The following is an 18,510-nucleotide window of genomic DNA, read 5'->3' as shown; positions in this document are numbered from 1 at the left end:
CATAGGCAGCCTAGAGCCATTCTTTGGTGTTTTAATCTAGAGCCCCATAGAATATGGGTATAAAGTTCGATCCTCACAAGAAGTCGACGGGAGAAAATATCTTGAAACATTTTCAAAAGATTTTGAAAAAAGAAATCTGTGATCTGTCTTGGAAAATATGAAAGAAAAATTCAAAACATCCAAAGATGTTGCAAAAAAAATTCTGGAGATATCAAAGACTTTTGCAAGTAGAAAAAGGCGAGGGGGGTGGTGACTTTCGAAATACAAATACAACGCCACAACAGGCAAATTGCCCAACGAGGTGGCTGACTTATGAACATCATGGATCCCCGAGCCATTTTTTGGAGGCCCTAGCGACTACTGCTACACCCCCTTCCCCGCGGAACCCTCAACGAATCGGTACATGCGGGAATGTACGTGTACGTGTAGTGAAACCTGACGTGAAGTTTTTTGTTTCTCTGTAATGCTTGTTATGTGTAGTGCTGCCATCTGCCACCAGTTTTTCTAACTATGAGTGAAGTGTTATGATTGAATGATTTATCGTTGTAGGACTGTTGCTCTCTGTGGCGAGACTTTTTAACGGGGAGATCGGCTCGAATTTGCGCCTTGAAGTTGGGAACCACAGAAAACCAACTTCAGCCGACCACCACTGTGGGGTTCAAATCCGGATCCTCGCATCGCGAGTCCGTTACTATAACCACTCGACCACTACAGCGGCAAACGTCTGTGCTTAGAAATATTCACGTCACAATTCTGTCTTAAGCCTGGATTACACTATAAAAATTTTATAATAATTCTTTTACAAATGCGACCAATAAGCTGATCGGTTGCATTTGCTCGAACGTAATCGATAAATTTATTGGTTGCTTTTTTCAAGTTCTATAAAACAACTTTCATGAACCTTTTAGAGTTTGAAATCCCATCCTAATTAATTACTTCTGAAATATAAAATTTCACTTTTTCTTTTAGTTTATAAACTCAATATCGAGTAAAATATACTTGTAGGTATCGGGGGAACCACCAAAACTATTCAAGTGCTTAGGGCCTGCAATCGTCTTAATCCGGCCCTGAGTGAACGCCGTACGAGGATAATGTTGCTTAATGAAAGTATTTAGTTTTAAAAGTTAAAAAGAAAATTAAAAGATTAAAAATAAATATTTAAAATAATTTTAAAAATTTAAAAAGAAAAAAAAATTAAATTTTTTAAATTAAATTTAAGTTATTAAATATTTATTCAATTATATAGTTATCGCAATGAATTACACAACGGCTTATCATTTTACGTGTTATATAGATCGAAAATTTTATAGTGGGTTTTTTTATTCTTTCAGGAATAAAATTCCATTCCCAATAGCGGCTACATGCATTTACATGGTCCCGTCAGTGGCCGTTGTTTTCAGGTTTTATTGTATAAAATTGTAAAGTATGGACAAAAGGCAGTTAAGGTTGATATATCTCCATCTCAGAAGGAAACGGAGGGATAGACGTATGTGTAGGATACATCATATTTGATGAACAGGTACCCTCATATGGTGTTTTTAAGGGTATTTAAGGCAAATAATTAAAAAATTTCCATGCAAAATCATCTTTAAAAATGGCCAAAGATGCGGGCGAATTCCACCCGGACCCGCGTCGTGTGAATAGCTCCACATAACCTAATTACAAAACCTGTATGTGTGGATGCGGAACCCGCACTTAGGTTTTGACAGATGCGGACCCGCATGAACACTCCGAACTTGCGGGCGCATTCCGCATCGTTTAAAAGGCTCCGTATATACCAATTGTTAAAACTTGAAGTGACACAGCACATTTAGAGATCACATAAGTGACCCGCGCGGTGCAGCTCCATATTACTTAAATGGTCCACAGCACATTTTCAGATCACTTAAATGACTCGCAGGCACATTCTCAGATCACATAAATGACTCGCAGCACACTTGCAGATCACTCAAGTAACCTCGGAGCGTTGTTCCAGATCAATTAAGTGGTCCGTGGCACATTCCCATATCACTTACGTACACATTTACAATTCACTTTAATGACCTGTGGCATTTTCAAGATCACTTCACTTAATCACTTAAGTAGCCTACGACACGGCACGCACTCTCCAAAAGGTTGAGCACACTTGATGTAAACTATACAGTATGAATATGTAGTCTTTTCAAATAAACAAAATATTGTGTGTAGAGACTTAATCCTTACTAAAATTTATTTTACTCTGTTCATTGATAAATGATTTCACAAATTGATAACACTTAGAACACCTTTTATCAAAGTCATTCCTCATGTTATATTTTATCACGAATGATTATTATTTAACTAGGCCGGTTAGTCTTTTTTTCTTTCTTTCAAACCGAACACAACTCAGGTCAATCGCCATGGGCAATTTATTACCTAGTCAGTTGTGCCGGAAGTGTAAGTCCGTGTACCTAACAGTCTGAGTGCGTATCTAGTGTTGCGTCTGGTTTTTCAGTGCTGCCATCTGTATTTCAGAAGTGAAGTATAATGATCGCAAATTTGTACCGTTCGTAGACCTGCTGCTCTCTGCAGTGAGACTTTTTAACGGGGAGATCGGCTCGCGTTCGCGCCTTGAAGTTGGGAACCACACAGGCCGGTTAGTCAGTCCACTGTATTTCTTTGAGTTTCCATCAAGTTGCCCCGGAATTATTTTTCTCCTTCATTTATTCTAGATTTATATTTCATTACTTCTATAATTATTTCTATCAAGAATCCCGAAATTTTTTCTTCCATTAATTCTAGAATCAATCATTTCCTGAAAATGATCAGAGGGCCACGACAAAAAGCTTTGAGGGCCAAATGTGGCCCCACAGTCCATGCATTGCAGTAGCCTCTCAATACACTGCAACCTAGTACAATGCATTTTTTTAAATTTTGTGCCTTCCACCAGAGAGAACCACTTTTAATTGACATTAGAACCTAGGTAAAGTAATCCACTATATAATACTAATAAAAAAAAGTACTTTGAAAAAAAAAAAGGTATTTTGTAAACAAAGCAGTGATTTCTCATAGGGACCCCCCAATCTCAAGTAGAATGATAACCAAAATTTTTTATTTGTGATATAAAACTGCACCAAAAGAAATTTTTGAAAAAATAGCACTAAATACCGGAAGAATCAATAAGCTAAATAAACCATACTCGCTAGCAATGCATGCCAAAATTTTTGAGATTATCTATACATTGACCAATTATAAGAAAAAAACATTGTGCCAGCCATCACCAATCTCAACAGATGGTTAAATTACCTATTAAATCCAACCACCTATTTAAACCTCTATAATCAAAATCACCATTGGGTAGGAAAACAGGACCTATGGTCATCACACAGACAAGGCCATCTCACCGATTTGACTGTCCAAAGATTGAATCAGCACCTGAATTTTGGTTAATTATCTTTTCCCTACCAAAATGAAACATTGTTTCTGCACCATAGTGACGTTTATTATTAAGTATGTGACATTGTTTGTGTGTGTGTGAGTATTGTGGGGGGGGGGGGCAGTTAACAGACTTGTTTCCAAGCCAAAGACATAAATAATATTTTTTGGCAAAAGAATTTTTTTTAATGGTAAAAACTTTTTCAGTCCTTGAGACCAGTTGAAAATCAGGCAACTTGGCAGCTACGTTGTGCATTTAGTTCATTCACATGATCCTTTTTCCTGTTCATAAATTTAAAGATGAAAAACTAGAATTTTCAGCTTCTCTACAATAAATCAGTGAAAGAGAACATTCATTCTTACTATAATTATTCAGTGTCAAAATATACAATGAGATCTGATGTTTTTTTTTCCAAATTTTATTGAAAGCATTTTCAATCAAAATTGCTTTTGTGGACAAAAATATACAATGAAATCGTTGGTGAAAAAAATGGTGAGTTTTCCCACAATCATGCGAATTCGGCCCTCAATTTACACAGAAAACTTTCAAATTTTGTAGCAGGCACGAGCATGACTCTCCTCTTTGACTGTGCTTCTGCATCATCTTCATCCCAATTTCCACTCAGCCCACTATCTCGTTCGGCTGACACTGAATAATCAAAGTAGAATGAAGAATCCTGGAAATACACAAATTACAAAACAAAATACCATTACTACGAAGACGTGAACTTATTTAAAATGAGATACGGACAAAGCACTTTTTGTCCCCCTATTATTGACAAGAGAGTGAAATATTACCTCAAACAAGAGCTCTTCTTCTGCATTTATAAACTGAGTTGATTTCGTTTCATTATCTTCTACAATTTTTGATATCATCAAGTACTGATCAAATTCAAATGGCTTCTTATTAACGATAGCAGTAGTTAGGTCATTCCTGCAATAAAAATCGACATTGTGTAGCAATTAAAAAGGAATGCAGGGTGATTAGAAAGGTTTTTTTTGAAGGGCATGGCTGGAGGTTGTAATGCACAGATTAATGTGAAATTTAGGAAATTGAATTTTTTTCTTTCAACACTGACTGTCAGAACAGATAAAGACTGGGCTCTGTCTCTTCCGGGATTTTAGCTCTTTACCCAGTTGGTTTGGGTCATACTGGGGAAGGAATTAGTCGGAGGTGCCGGCTATCTAGCTTGAGATATCTAGTACTTCACCACCAAAATATGTTGCCATTATGGTTAAAAAATCTTGATGACACCCAAATTTCATTGCAAAATCAGAACAAGTACTATGAAGAATCTTAACAACTGTTAGAAATTTTGCTCCGAGTCCAAAAGTGACTGCATACCATTGAAAAGAATGAGAAACAATTGCGGAAAACACGAGAATTTTCACAGCAAGGTTCTAATGTTACTTAAGCTGGGATTACACTATAAAAGTCTGATAAAAGTTCCTTTATAAAACTTGAAAAATGCAACCAATAAGTGTATTGGTTACATTTGATCGAATGTAACCAACAGGATTATTGGTTGTTTTTTCAAGTTTCGTAAAAGATCTTTCATCAAAATTTTATAGTGTACTTCCGGCTTTACAGCTTTTGCAATATTCTTGCCAAAATGCAAGAAAGAAAGTCTGACTAACAGGCTAGGCTATTTCGCCAAGCTTTCTTTCTCGTGTTTTGAAGAGAATATTATGGTAGCTGCAAGCTGTTGAAAGCAATTTGATTTCTGCAATTATTTCCTTTTTTTTCTTGTACTACATAGTTTTTTAACCATAACCATGACATTGTGGTAGGAAAATGCTAGATATCTAGAGTGCACGGCGAAACACAAATAATGTTTCCCAAATTTCATATCAATTTGTGCATTAGTTTCCAGCACAGCCCTTGAAATCAGTGAAAAAATTTTCTGACCACCCTAAATATAAATAATTGTTTAAGAGTTAATTCACTAACAGTCTGACTACCATGTAAAAACAACTGACTCAGCAGTGTTCACAATATAACAAAGTTTTCCCGGTCCCTTGAATTTTGAATACAATAAAACAATTATTTTTCCTTTGAATTCTTACTTAATCGTGTCTATATATGAGTCTTTTTATTTCTTTCTTTCAAACCAAGCATAACTCGGGTATATTGCCCCATGGGCAATTTACTACCTAGTGAGTTGTGCTATTGAGCGGGTAAATCGGCTCGCATTTGTGCCTCAAAGTTGGGAACCACAGAAAACCAACTTCAGCCGACCACAATCTTTTTATTTGTAAATACAATCATCTTTCTTTGTATTCACATTGATTACGTTTCGGGGAATACAAAAAAATCCACAAATAACACAAACCAGAATCTTTGTTTTTTTAGGCATCTTGTTTCTATCTGTCTTATGGGGAAGAAATAGAAGGGGGAGTCCTTATTCTCTACGCTGTTTTTATGGAAGAATATCATAATGGCTGTTTCTCCATTTCAGTTCATTTGTTAGAGTATGGTGACAAGGATTCCTCCATCAATTTTTCTACACGTGGAAAATGTAACATAGTACATGTAACATAGGTCTATGTCATGGAAACAAATCATTGCTGATTTAAACCAGGGTTGTCAAATTTGCTCCCCGGGTAGATACCCATCCCCCCCCCCCCCCCCGGCTGGGTTTTTTTGGGGAAAATGGGTTTTCTTAGGGAATATTGTTCGTTTTGAAGAAAATGTGTTACTTTCAGGTTAAAATTTTAGTTTGAGCTTAGTTTATGTATTCCAAAAATTGCCACATGCCGCATAGTACAGTGTTTAGAATATGCATATTTAAAAAAAAAATTTTAATGATTTTTTAGGAACAAAAATGTAATAATAAATAATTTCTTGGAATCACAAACACCCTTTTTTATAATTCTTCTACCTTTTTTATGTAAGCATTTAGGTATGAGATCCACATATTAAAATATTTTACAAGAAATCGCAAACAGAAAATTGTAACCATGGACCTTAGTTTAAAAAATATACCTGATATATGTGATAAGCATACCTACAGAAATTTATTTATAATACACAATAATTTTTCACACACACACACACAAATCCTTGTATAAATAAATTGAAGCATCTGTGAAGAAGTAAACCAATGTATGTAAACTGAATTTTCATTCATAAAATATTTACATGTTTTTGCAATACTTTTTTTATAAGTTTTATACAGGTACATCAGACTTTCATAACTGAAATATCAAGAGACAAAAATAACATTATCTCATAATGAAAAGAAAATAACTGTGGGATTCTTGAATTGAACATTGGCAACGAACATCTTCAATTGAAACAGAATAAAAAGTATAGTTTTTCTTATGTGAAAATAACACCTAAGCAGAAAATAAGCCTTAGCTTGATTTTTCAAGATGCTGATAATACAAACCCGACCCAGAAAATTTGCCTGTTAAAATCATCAGCCAGATGAAGGCATTCTGTAGGTTTGTTGCTATACATGACAGGTTTCTTGTATAAAGTGATATTAATATATAATAATGTTATTGACATTTATGTTTAATGATAATTCAAGTTATTCTGTAGTTTTAAGTTCCCAAAAATGGCTAATTTGGACAAGTGGGAAACACCTTCAGCGTAATGAATCCTCAGAATGACTTATCTCCTCCTCTTAACCAGATCATTTTTTAATTATCACTGCTCATTTAAAAATATTTCAGAATTTAATTTAATGAAGTATGGATATTCTTTAACCGTGAGAAATTTAAGAAAAAGAGAAGCATGAGATTTTTTAGCTCCTGAAAGTTTGGGTTCAATCGTAAAAAAAAAAAACACGGTGGTTCTGGTTACATAGCTGAAAGGTTTTATTTTTGACTTATCAGGACACTTTTGGTTACATTTTCTGCGGGGTCTGAAAAATTTGAAGAAAAAAAAAATTCAGGCACCATTCTGATTTCTCAGAATTTTCATCATCTCCAAATTTATTTATTTCACCACAAACAATTTTCTCGCTGCAGTTCTGCATACAACTCAAGGTTCAGATATAATTACACAGAAGTGGGTGTGTTTGTGTGTGAACAATTATTCCCTTACTTATAATCATGGTCAATTTTATTGATCAAATACATAGTTTAACATTCACTAAAAATGTATATTTAGACATAATATAAGATGTAGGCTTACACATAAAGGATGTGCATTAGGGTGGATCGAAAAAAAATATTTTATTTGCAAATCGCTATAGTGTGGAAAAGTAGCCTCCTTTAATAAAAAGAAAAATGACATAAAAAAATTTAAAATCGACTAACATCTTTCGGTCATGCATCGTACTTGAAGTTTATGAAAATTGACAAAATTGAACATTTTTCTTAAATTTTTTTAATATTACTTAAATTTGATGATCGATGTGCAAAAGTTTTTATGCTTATTTTATGGTTCAATAAAGTAAAATAAATTAAAACATCATTGATGTTTCAATGTTTATCGGTCGCACAATGTGTTCGAAAAACTGGAATTGACCAAATTTTTGCAAGTTTCATTGTGCAGCTCTTCGCATGCTTTGTCAGAACAAAATGACCCAGAATTTACCATGAAGAGGTGGCTGCACATCGAGTTCCACCTACACTCTATCCAATCAACCATCCAAAGTAGGAGAGTGTATGTAATTTACATTATAGTTACCAAAATTGTGTGACTAGGATTTACTGGTTTACAGTTTCTTCTATTGTTTCTTTTCCAAGTGTTCACCTTTAAAGTCTAACTTTTGCACAATGAAACTTGCAAAAATTTGGTCAATTCCAGTTTTAGTTTCGATCGTCAAATTTTAAGTAATATTAGAAAATTAAGAAAAATGTTCAATTTTGTCAATTTTCATAATCTTCAAGTAGTATGCGCGACCGGAAGATATCAACTGATCTTAAAATTTTTTATATGTTGTTTTTCTTCTTATTAAAAGAGACAACTTTTCCGCACTTTAGCAATTTGAAAATAAAACTTCATTTTTGTTCAACCCACCCTGTTGTACATACATGTTTAAGTTACATATTTTGAAGTTGTGGAAAAAGAAAATTAAATTTTCCTCCCATTTTGCCCAAAAATCCCGCCTGGGCTGTAACTGAACAATTATTCTCTTATTTTATTATTCCCAATTTTATTAATCAAATACATAGTTTAACATGCACTAAAAATATATATTTAGGCATAATGTAAGATGTACACATGTTTAAATTAGATATTTTGTGGTTGTGGAAAAAGAAAATTCAATTTTCCCCAAAAAACCCAGGTTTTCTACCCAAAAAACACGGGTTTCTTAGAAACACCTGCCCGGGCTGGGTTTTTTACAACCCTGATTTAAACTTATGAAGCCATAAATGCTCACATAACCTCTAAACCTCTAATCAAGCAGCTGAATGCTAGATGTTAAGTTAGAATCCATACAGAGGACTTGAACGCTGTGCTGTTTGGGGCATTACCCAGTATCCAAAGAACTTGGAATAGCATGTCTACTGTGAAAGCACAGTAGTCATCTGTCTTTCAGAACAAAACATCGTTTAAACCAATCCAGGAAAACAGCTTACTCTCAGTTCATGCTTTTCTATTATTTTTCATACAAAATATTGGGAGACATGACTTTTTTTTCTGCAGTGTTCACAGATTTGCAGATTTAATCATGACTGATAATAGAAACACTAGAAAGAGCATTTACAGGAGCACTAGAAAAACCTTTGGGGGGAGGGGGGGTTACAACATTTATTTAACTTGTACAATTTATATTTTGTTCCGATACGAGAATTAGCACTGTAACACTGTAACACAAAATAGCAAACAAAAACTGTGAATACAAAATCCATGACTACCGACAGCCAACTGTACTTCACATTGATATTTTATTTTCATTATGTATCTTATTTATGCATCATGTACACTCTAAGTGATCACTGAATTTCAACTTCGAACTGCAATTAATAACTGTACACCTGATTACATTATAAAAACTCTAACTAAAGGGAACCCTGTATGCAGAAATGTATAACAAATTTTTGTTGTGTGCCACACATAAAAATGCAAGAAGGCTTAGTGTTTTTTTTGTAAAAGGTTATTATCATGTGTGCTTGAACAAAAGCTCCATCAATAATCATGATATAGTGGCACTTATTGGGTGCAGCTATTCTTGTGTGGTACACAACTCCTGTTTTTAACCCTTTAACACAGTGGTTCTCAACCTTTTTTGACTCGCGGAGCCCTTCTCAGTATATAATTTCTATGGCGGAGCCCTGTTTGACTCAACGAGCCCTTCTTGTAAATAATTTTTACAGCGGACCCCTGTAGGCCTAATTTTTTTAATTATCTATCAAATTTACTGATTTATTTTATTTCCCTCCAGTTGCTGCGGAGCCCCTACGAAGTGCACACGGAGCACCAGCTGAGAACCGCTGCTTTAACATATAAGATAGCCCAGATAGGCAGTATGGTTATACTTTGGGGGCTTTTGCGAATGGTGGGGGGGAAGAAGATAAAAGAGTTCATCAACAGCATGAACTGGAAAGACCGGTCTAGGTCCCGCAGAAGGGTGTGGAGAAAGTAATTAGTCAAAACTTGAACTAGTCCTTTATGAGCAGAAATACTTGAGTATAAAAGAGTTAAGATTAGAAAGCAGCAGGGAGAGAGAGAGAGAAAATGGCTCTATCACCTGCAAGGCGATACAATAGGCTGAACTTTGAAAAATGCAGTTCACATGAGTAAACACATCACCACAGTGCCAAAATCATGGCTGCAGTGGCAAGACAAGAGCAGGATTAATAAGATTACTCCAGGGTTCCCAGCAAAATCTGCTCGATCATTTCCCTGATCAAATCTCAAAAGTTTCCCAGACTTTTCCCTGACCAAAACTCTGGAAGAAATATAATTCAAAATCGTAACCTTTCAAATTTCAATTTTTTCCCCAAAGTTTTCTGCCCCTTCACAGAACTTTTCCCTGACTTTTATAAAACATTTGCAAGTTTTCCTGACCTTGGTCAAATATTTTACATTTTCCCTCACGATTTTTCATTTCCTCCTGACTTTTCAAGTCATTGGGAACCCTGTAGTCTTATGTTTTCGCTATGGAAGTATAGTTATAGTAGTGCCAGCCAGTACTTTGTTAAGAAAGAAACTATAAAATACACTTTTGTAATCCTGTACAGAATTCATGTGTCTAAAAAAGAATTATTCCTTCAATTTATCAAACAAAAACCAATTAACTTTCAACATGACATCATCAGAAGTAACTGGAATATGGCTGATTATACCTGAAACTTTCATAAAGCGGCAAAGCTATTTTGGGTGGTATGTTAATGAACCGCTCACTCAAGATCAATCCGATGGGCTTTTTGTCATTAGCCAGGTCCTTCTCGAATGCTGATAATTTCTCTGGAATGCAATTCTTCTGGCATTTGTCCAGGAGATGAGCTCTCAACTGTTTGTTGAACTCCTTGTCCTTCAAAAGAAAACAGGAGAAATGAAACGTAAATATTGCATTCAAATCATGATAAAAATGCAATAAATGCATGATAAACCATTTACCTAATGAACTAAATATTATTATGGACAGTTTTATTCCCTTGTATTCACTGGTAATTTTTAAAGAAAAATGCATTAATGGAAATATTGATACCAATCAGTAATGTGAAGGTATATAATTAAATGTTGATTTCGCATGAACATCATACAAGTCATATAGCAATAATGCACGGCTGCATTACAATGGGGCACTACGGTTCCCCCATAAAAAAAATAAACAGAAGAATTAGTTTTAGTATAAAGCTTTGAATTCTATGCCCTAATCGCCCTATTATTATTTAAAATAATAATGAATGTTGTATCAACATAAAATACCATTGGACTTGAAGTTTATATATGAAAAGTAAAAAACTCTAATGTTTGCTCGTTTTTTTAATCAAACCTTGTTAAATCTGTGAAAGAATAAAAAATGTGTAAATTATTAAGCAACATCATGCAAGTCGAAAACCCATATTAAATGCATGCATCATTGTGCAAGAAACAATTTTGTCAATAGAATATGTTTGAAATATATGCAGAGCCCGCACCATATGTGATACTGAGTTGCCACCAGGGATTTACTTTAAAGGGGGGGGGGGAGAGCCCTTATGAATATAAGCACTCTACAAGAAAAATCCACAGAGTTAATTCGGGAACAACATCCTTTCATGTTACATAAACAGATTTTTGGTGTTCATATTTCTGGTCTGTAGTTGATTTCTCAGTGTGCGTTTGTTAGTTTATTCATTAAAGCTGAATTGAATTTGAGAGATTTAATGAAGAAAAATGTTTTTTAATTATTAACAAGATTTTGTTAATTACTCAGCAGCCAGTTAATTTAAATAAAAGAATCTGATTTTATTTCATTTTTAAATCATGATGTTTTCATATCCTGAAGGATGCCTTTATCAAAATACATTCATAAACAGATGCCGGCTCCTCTGTCTATGGCTATGTTACCACACCCAGTACAAAAGTATTCAAATGCAAATTGATTTCGAAAAAACAAAGCAAGGGTAGAAAAGCATTTTTCATAAGGAAAAATGATTTTCTACCCTTAACCCCTATAACTTACCCTTTTTTCCATCAAATTAATCACAGACAAGATCCCAAAAACAACATCTCCAGAATCCATTTCATCATCATCATCTTCAGCAGATTCATTGTCATCAGATGAACATTGCTGAATAGCATGCAAAAAAAAAAAAAAGGCTACTAAACCAGAAACCAATAACTGAATTCAAAATTAACATAGCATTTTAAATTAAAATATTGCAGAGAAAAATGGGAAAATGGGGGTAAGGAGGAAGACTGCTCTCAAAACCGAAAGGATTTTGAAGGCTCGGCAGAAGCCTTGTTTGATTTGCTTCAAAGTGGTCTTGAACCTCTGATCTAAAAAAAATGTTGACAGAATCGTATGGTTGTTATATCATGGGTGCACAACCCCTGGCTTGCTAAATGTGTTCTTATAAAAATATACCAATGCACACAATAATAGCTAGTGCCCTGCAAGCAGTAACCATCTTAAGACTTTGGTTACAAAACACATGCATATTATATTTAGGATTGGTAAATGCACTAGACCAGTGGTTTGCAAAGATTTATCTTTTGAAATGAGACATACATGTAAAATATTGACCAGGCATGTATTTTTTTCAACGATATACGCACGATGCTGGCATATAAAACAACTGATTCAAGCACATGTACTTTTTCAAGTTACTGGCTTGACAGGACATATACATTTTAGGAGATCTGTTGCATTCTGCCTTACACTACTACTACTTAGCCACCACAAAACCAGAACATGGCTCCCACTCTGTCCCAAATACTACTACCACCACACATTCCTCTGTGGAATTTCTACCCAACTAGTACATAAGGAAAGCGTTGTGTGTGTATATATGTGGCACTAATGTATCTATGTTGTTAGAATTCTGCTTGTCTCATGTTATACTGGTGCTGCCATCTGTTCTACATATTTTGAAGTGAAAATGGGAAACACTTGAATTGTCATGTTTTCCCATGTTTCTGCTGAGCGACTTTTCAAATGGGAGACTGCCTCGGATTCACGCCTCAAAGTTGGAAAACCACAGAAAATCCAACTCCAGCCCACCATCAACAGGGTTCGAACCAGGATTGTTGCGATATGAGTCCAGCACAATGCCCAAATGACCACACAACAGTCCTGCCCAACACTGAAAATGTTCTCGAGAACATTACCAAAACTATATTTGTCATTGTTATTCGTTACTGTACTTTAAGAACCCCCAATTGAGAAACGCTGCATTAGAAAAATACAGCATGAAATAATACCTTTGATTAGCAACATGACACAACAAGAAAAACTGTTTTAATAAAAAAGACGGGTGGAACTTACTTTTAGAACACTGCTGATGTAATTCTGCTCAATCAACAAATCTGTGATTTCAGACACATTGATTTGTGCTTTCGGTAACAACTATAAATAAAGTAATGACACTTCTTAACTGCATGAAGATGTTTATGATCAGTTTTTTCACTAATGAAACCATGATTATAATAATGATAATGAGAGAATTAGACTATACATGAGAATAAGTATATCAAAACAAGCATAAAATTAACAGCCTCAAAGTGATTATAGCAGCAGGAATGTTTATATATCCAAAAGGCTGGGATTACACCATAAAAGTTCTTTTATAAAACTGTAAAATGCAACCAACAAGCGTATCAGTTACATTCTAGCAAATGTAACCAATAGGCTTATTGGTTGTTTTTTCTAGTTTTGAAAAAGATCTTTTATCAAACTTTTATAGTGTAATCCTGGCCTTAGACTGCAGACTCTACAGCACTCAAAAGACTATGAATATGTTGGACTTAATACTATAAGTAAAATTTAATCAAAAACTGCAGCAAACGCAGTTTATAACAAACAAAAGTTTGGTCTTGTCCCATAGGATGTGTGTTTATCACAGGTGGGACAAAGAAAACCAATTTTTAGTCTCGTGAAATTCACTGCAACGAGGGATTGCGTAAACTAGCTTTGCAAATAGCATCAGTGAAATATTAAGAGAAAATAGAAAAAATAGATAAATTTGAGGTATGTGTCAGATAATCGAGTCAATGGCTCTCCCACAAACACTTTACTTGGTATTAATAAGGTAAGGTTAATAACTGATTCTTATCACATGAGAAAGTGATATCAATTAATTGAATTAACAAATTAACCACAACCCTAAAACTTAGCCTCAAAAGAGAAGTAGGTCGCAATATTCGTGTTAGTTATAAGCAGCTTGATAAATTGCAAAAAGATTTAGGCGCCAGAACAATTTAAAAAGGTAAAAATTAATGTTTCTTTCACCTCTTCCAGGGCATGGTGACCACCTATGGCAGGGCTGGACAAATCGTAACAAAATCTAGGATACAAAGAAAAAGGTCCCAAATAATGCTTCTTTTGACTTTTTACGAGCACAGTGATCCTTTTTCATATGTTGGCAGATATGCCGCTTCAAATTCCAAACATTTTGTGCTGCTCTCAGCCTGCGATTTAGTAACTACACAAAAAAAAAAAGATTTAGGTGCCAATACCACTTTTTTTAATTGCCATGGCAACAGAGCACCTGGGATTTCTCCAGCCCTGATCTATGGTATTGACAGATATGCTGCTATAAATTCAAAAGAAATTCTGTGTTATCCTCCGATTCACATTTAGTAACCACGCATATAAAATTATATAGCACCAGTGACAATCATTATGCACAATGGCATTGCAGCTGGGGATGCAGTGCTCGAACCCACAGAATTTTGTATAATGCAGCACCCCAGAAATAACTCTGGAATCAGTCTACAATTATAAACCCGAGTCGAGCATCCACAGGTCCAAAACATTCTCCATGGGCGTAACTTACATATAATGTCTTCAATAACAAGTATTGTGAAGTTCAAAAACTTTTCTGATTGTCAGGGACTAATTTTGACTTGAAAGCGACCTAGGAAAAGCAGTCATTGGGACAGGAGTCTTCAACCGGGACTTAAAAAAATTGAAAAAAAGAATTTAGAGGCACCAAGTTTTTTTTTTCTAGACAAATCTGTCCAAATTAGGGTATTATTCGACCAGTCTGGGATTTAGGGACAGTTTTCCGTGCTACCAGACGTACTCTGGCGCAATTTTCGAAAACTTTATGCTCTCCTCAGACCTCAATTCGGTTTTCTTACACAAAAAATTTAATGTCAATGCCAATATTATAGTCACCATGGCAAACTGGCATCTAGGATTTGTCAGGCCGTTGTTATGAGTGAACCTGACTTTATAGATAGATAATATACAACAATTAAACAATAACTATAACATAACTGCATCTAAAAAAAATTGAAGCCAAACCTGCAGCAGCAAACCCTTGATGCCGTGAAAATCTCCATCATCTGGTGCTCTTGCTTCAAAGTCTACCATCACTTCCTTTAAATTAAGAAAACAACATATTTTTAACAAACTTACTTTAGAATATAATAGCAGAAGCAAATTAGAAAAAAACAAAACAATGCGCCATTTATTAGTTCGAACATTATTAGTACATCACCTTCATTTCAATTAGTATATATATATATATATATATATATATATACATACTAATTGCAACATATTTCCACCCCCCTCCCAGTTTGAATTCACTGGGCTTGACACTTTTCTTCCTTGTCAGCCATTTTCTTCTGTTGTCAGGGGCGGCTTAAGCGAGGGTGCAAGGGGTGGGGTGCGCTGCGCAAAGCCGGCAGGTTGTCATGGGCAGTAGCTCAGACTCAGACTTTCATGTGACATATAACATTTTAAACAATTCTAATAGTAAAAATTCCATGACATCACGTTTTTGAGACATACGCTGACAATGGAAGTGTTGAGCAAAATTAATGAAAAAGAGTATGGGACGGAAACCCCAGAAACAAACAAATAATCTATCACAAGAAGCAAGTGTGCATTTCGGTGTTCTCATACAGTAATTTTTCCGGAACAGTCAAATAAATGCAAAGGAAATAATTTGGCTTTTCATTTGTACGGTCCCAGAAACACCTTTAAAATAAATTTCTTAACAAAAAATTGTCTCGTTATATATCATCTTAATAAGATAAGTTTAAGTGATGATGGGTTATGAATAAATGCTGTTTTGTGGATTGAATTATCTGGCATAATCAGGAATTGCAAAATAATTCCGGACAAAAAAGAAAAGCATAAGAATGGTTGGAAAATAAAACATTTTCTTCAAAAGCGGGACGTGTGGTCACGTACACATTTTCTCAGTAAACAATTGTGTGACGCTTTCCTCTAAAAACAAAATAGGTTTATCTTAGGGTCCCTTAGGCTATAGACTTGTCAGTTTCCTATGAGGGTTGCCTTTAGAGGCGGCACACGTAGCATTGCACCTGGGCAGCGGATAAGCTCAAGCCGCCTGTGTCTATTGACGTTTTTTTCTCCTTCTATCGGCTATTATTTCCTTTGGATTGAAGGTGGGCAATGTCTATTTTTTACTGTTGGTCTGTTTTATCACTGCCTTAAAGTAAAGTCACCCCTTACAGGTTGCTAGCAATATTAATAGGCTTTTGTGTCATAATAGCCCCCCCCCCCCTATAGACGCAGCCGTGTTGATTGTCTCTATTGTTTGCTAGCAACCCTAACATATAGCTGAAATCGGGTCTGCGATAAAAAATACATATAGCAGTATACTGCACGCTGGAAATTTACCAATAAGCCCCAATGCAGCATACGCCAAAATCTGCAACGTATGACACAGAAAAATCAGAGCTACTGCAAAACAATCTAGAATTCCAAAGAAAAATGTAAAAAACACTATAAATGGGAATTTTTACACTGCAGAACATTTCCAGTTAGCCAAGGGTTCGTTGCAGAACAATGAAAAACATCCTGCTTTGGGGCAAATAAGTGAGCTAATCTATCATCTTCAATGACTGATTCCGTAAATGTGGATTGCGCCAAATTTGACAATTACCAATTTTGGCCATGGTTTCTGCCCTTTAGCAACCTAGAATTTTTTTTGCTTGGCAAACACTTTCAACATGTGTTGAAAATCTCAGAATTCTTTGTATCCACAAATTCTCAGTCATTTCATTTTCTGTTGTCTTATTGTGTCATTGTCTTGTCTCACTAGGATTATGTTTCCTCAGGTTGAATTCTTCCAATATATTTATTCTTATTACTTTCTGTAACTTCTGCCCGTCCATTTTCAGTGTTGTAAAGAAATATCATTATTCTAGTTTATTATTTTAAAGAATGGATACCCAGAGTGACTTGTGCCCCGAAAAGAGAGTCTGGGTTTTATTTTTTCATACTGAGAACATTCATTTGTACCATTATTGTTGGTTTCCACTTCTACGCTGGCGTTCAGTTCGCGTTCATTCTTTTTTGACATACGTAGTCAGTCACGGCCTTGGCGACTTTCCTCAGCTCGGCGGGCATGTTCGGCACTCTTTTTAAATAAAAAATGGTCAGAACGGTCCTTCCTGTGGCATAAATATATTTCCCTTTAGAAAAAAATAAAACCTGAACTCTCTTTAAAATAATAAACTGATCGGGGCAAAGCTCGCGTCGGCAACAAAGCGCCATCATGTGGTACTATCTGAGAAACATTTGCTGAAATTGGCAGTGGATTAGGAACAGATGCAGTATGGTCTGCCACGGCCGTCATAATGGGGCTCTGGGTTGCCATATTTTTCAACATCTTTTCAGTTTTTGCTGGGTGATACTAGATGGCGCTGACTTCGCCGAACAGGATTTTTCTTTTGTTCACCGCGTTTTTCCAAAAATTCAAAATAGCCGTTGTTCCATTTCCAGCGCGTCTCTCTCTTGGATTATTATTTCTCCCTTCTGTAGCTCAAGTCATTTGGATTATTATCTGGTCAGGTTGTATCATACCGTTTTATTAATTCGTTCTATTTATTACTTATTCATCCATTGCCATGCCTTCTGTCTTATCCGTTTATTATTTAAAATGAACCTACAGAATTTTTCATGCCCGGATCCGTTTATTAAAAAAAGGGTTCGGGTTTTAGTTTTAATGCATAGAATATTCATTTACTCAACATGCCCGGATCCGTTTATTTAAAAAAAAGGGTCCGGGTTTTTTTCTTTTCCGGAGACCGTGGCGTCCAAAGCGGCTCGAGATTTATACAGCTTTGGTGGCGTCTGTTTGGCCTTGGCGACTTTCGTCCGGACCATCGGACATGTTTAGCGCCGAAAAAAAGGTCGTCAAATATCTGGATCTGTTCCCCTTAGCCCATCAATTCTTTTTGTGAGAGCAGTTTTTTACATTGTAAACCGAAGTTTATTTTTTCCTCTCCATGTTTCGACGACTCAAATAATATGATAGTTCAAGGGCTTACTTCTTCATAGATCTCTTCTTCTTCTTCGTCCTCCATGTCCGAGGACTGGCTCTCCTCGGATTCATCGTTATTCTCCGGAGCAGCTACTTGCTTACGCTTCTTCGAGGCGGCCATACCGAGTTTTCACCACGTGTCTCCGGAATACAACACAGAAACAAGAGCCAAAATCGAAATAGTATGGACGACTTTGACCTAACTCACATAATGCATTTCGGAAAAAATAATAATTTTAAATTAGAAATTCGAAAAAC

At 35.5% G+C, this 18,510-nt stretch overlaps 1 protein-coding gene across 1 annotated transcript; it reads right to left on the bottom strand.

Moving 5' to 3' along the window:
* Positions 1 to 3,791: 3,791 nt before the first annotated feature.
* On the bottom strand, positions 3,792 to 18,436 carry LOC149065875 (protein BCCIP homolog). The gene is made up of 7 exons (XM_089253329.1): positions 18,260 to 18,436; positions 15,255 to 15,329; positions 13,272 to 13,352; positions 11,967 to 12,074; positions 10,642 to 10,829; positions 4,192 to 4,327; positions 3,792 to 4,070 (listed from the first exon to the last, which is right to left on the bottom strand). Exons 1-7 carry the CDS (start codon positions 18,371 to 18,373, stop codon positions 3,903 to 3,905), a joined length of 870 nt encoding a protein of 289 aa, XP_089109455.1. The 5' UTR covers positions 18,374 to 18,436; the 3' UTR covers positions 3,792 to 3,902.
* Between the last annotated feature and the right edge of the window lie 74 nt (positions 18,437 to 18,510).

The sequence above is a fragment of the Pholcus phalangioides genome, unplaced genomic scaffold, assembly GCF_987345545.1.
Source record: "Pholcus phalangioides strain wild (caught in Gottingen) unplaced genomic scaffold, Ppha-v1.0 ptg000037l_1, whole genome shotgun sequence".
NCBI lineage: Eukaryota > Metazoa > Arthropoda > Arachnida > Araneae > Pholcidae > Pholcus > Pholcus phalangioides.
This window is presented reverse-complemented; position numbering and strand designations above follow the sequence as displayed.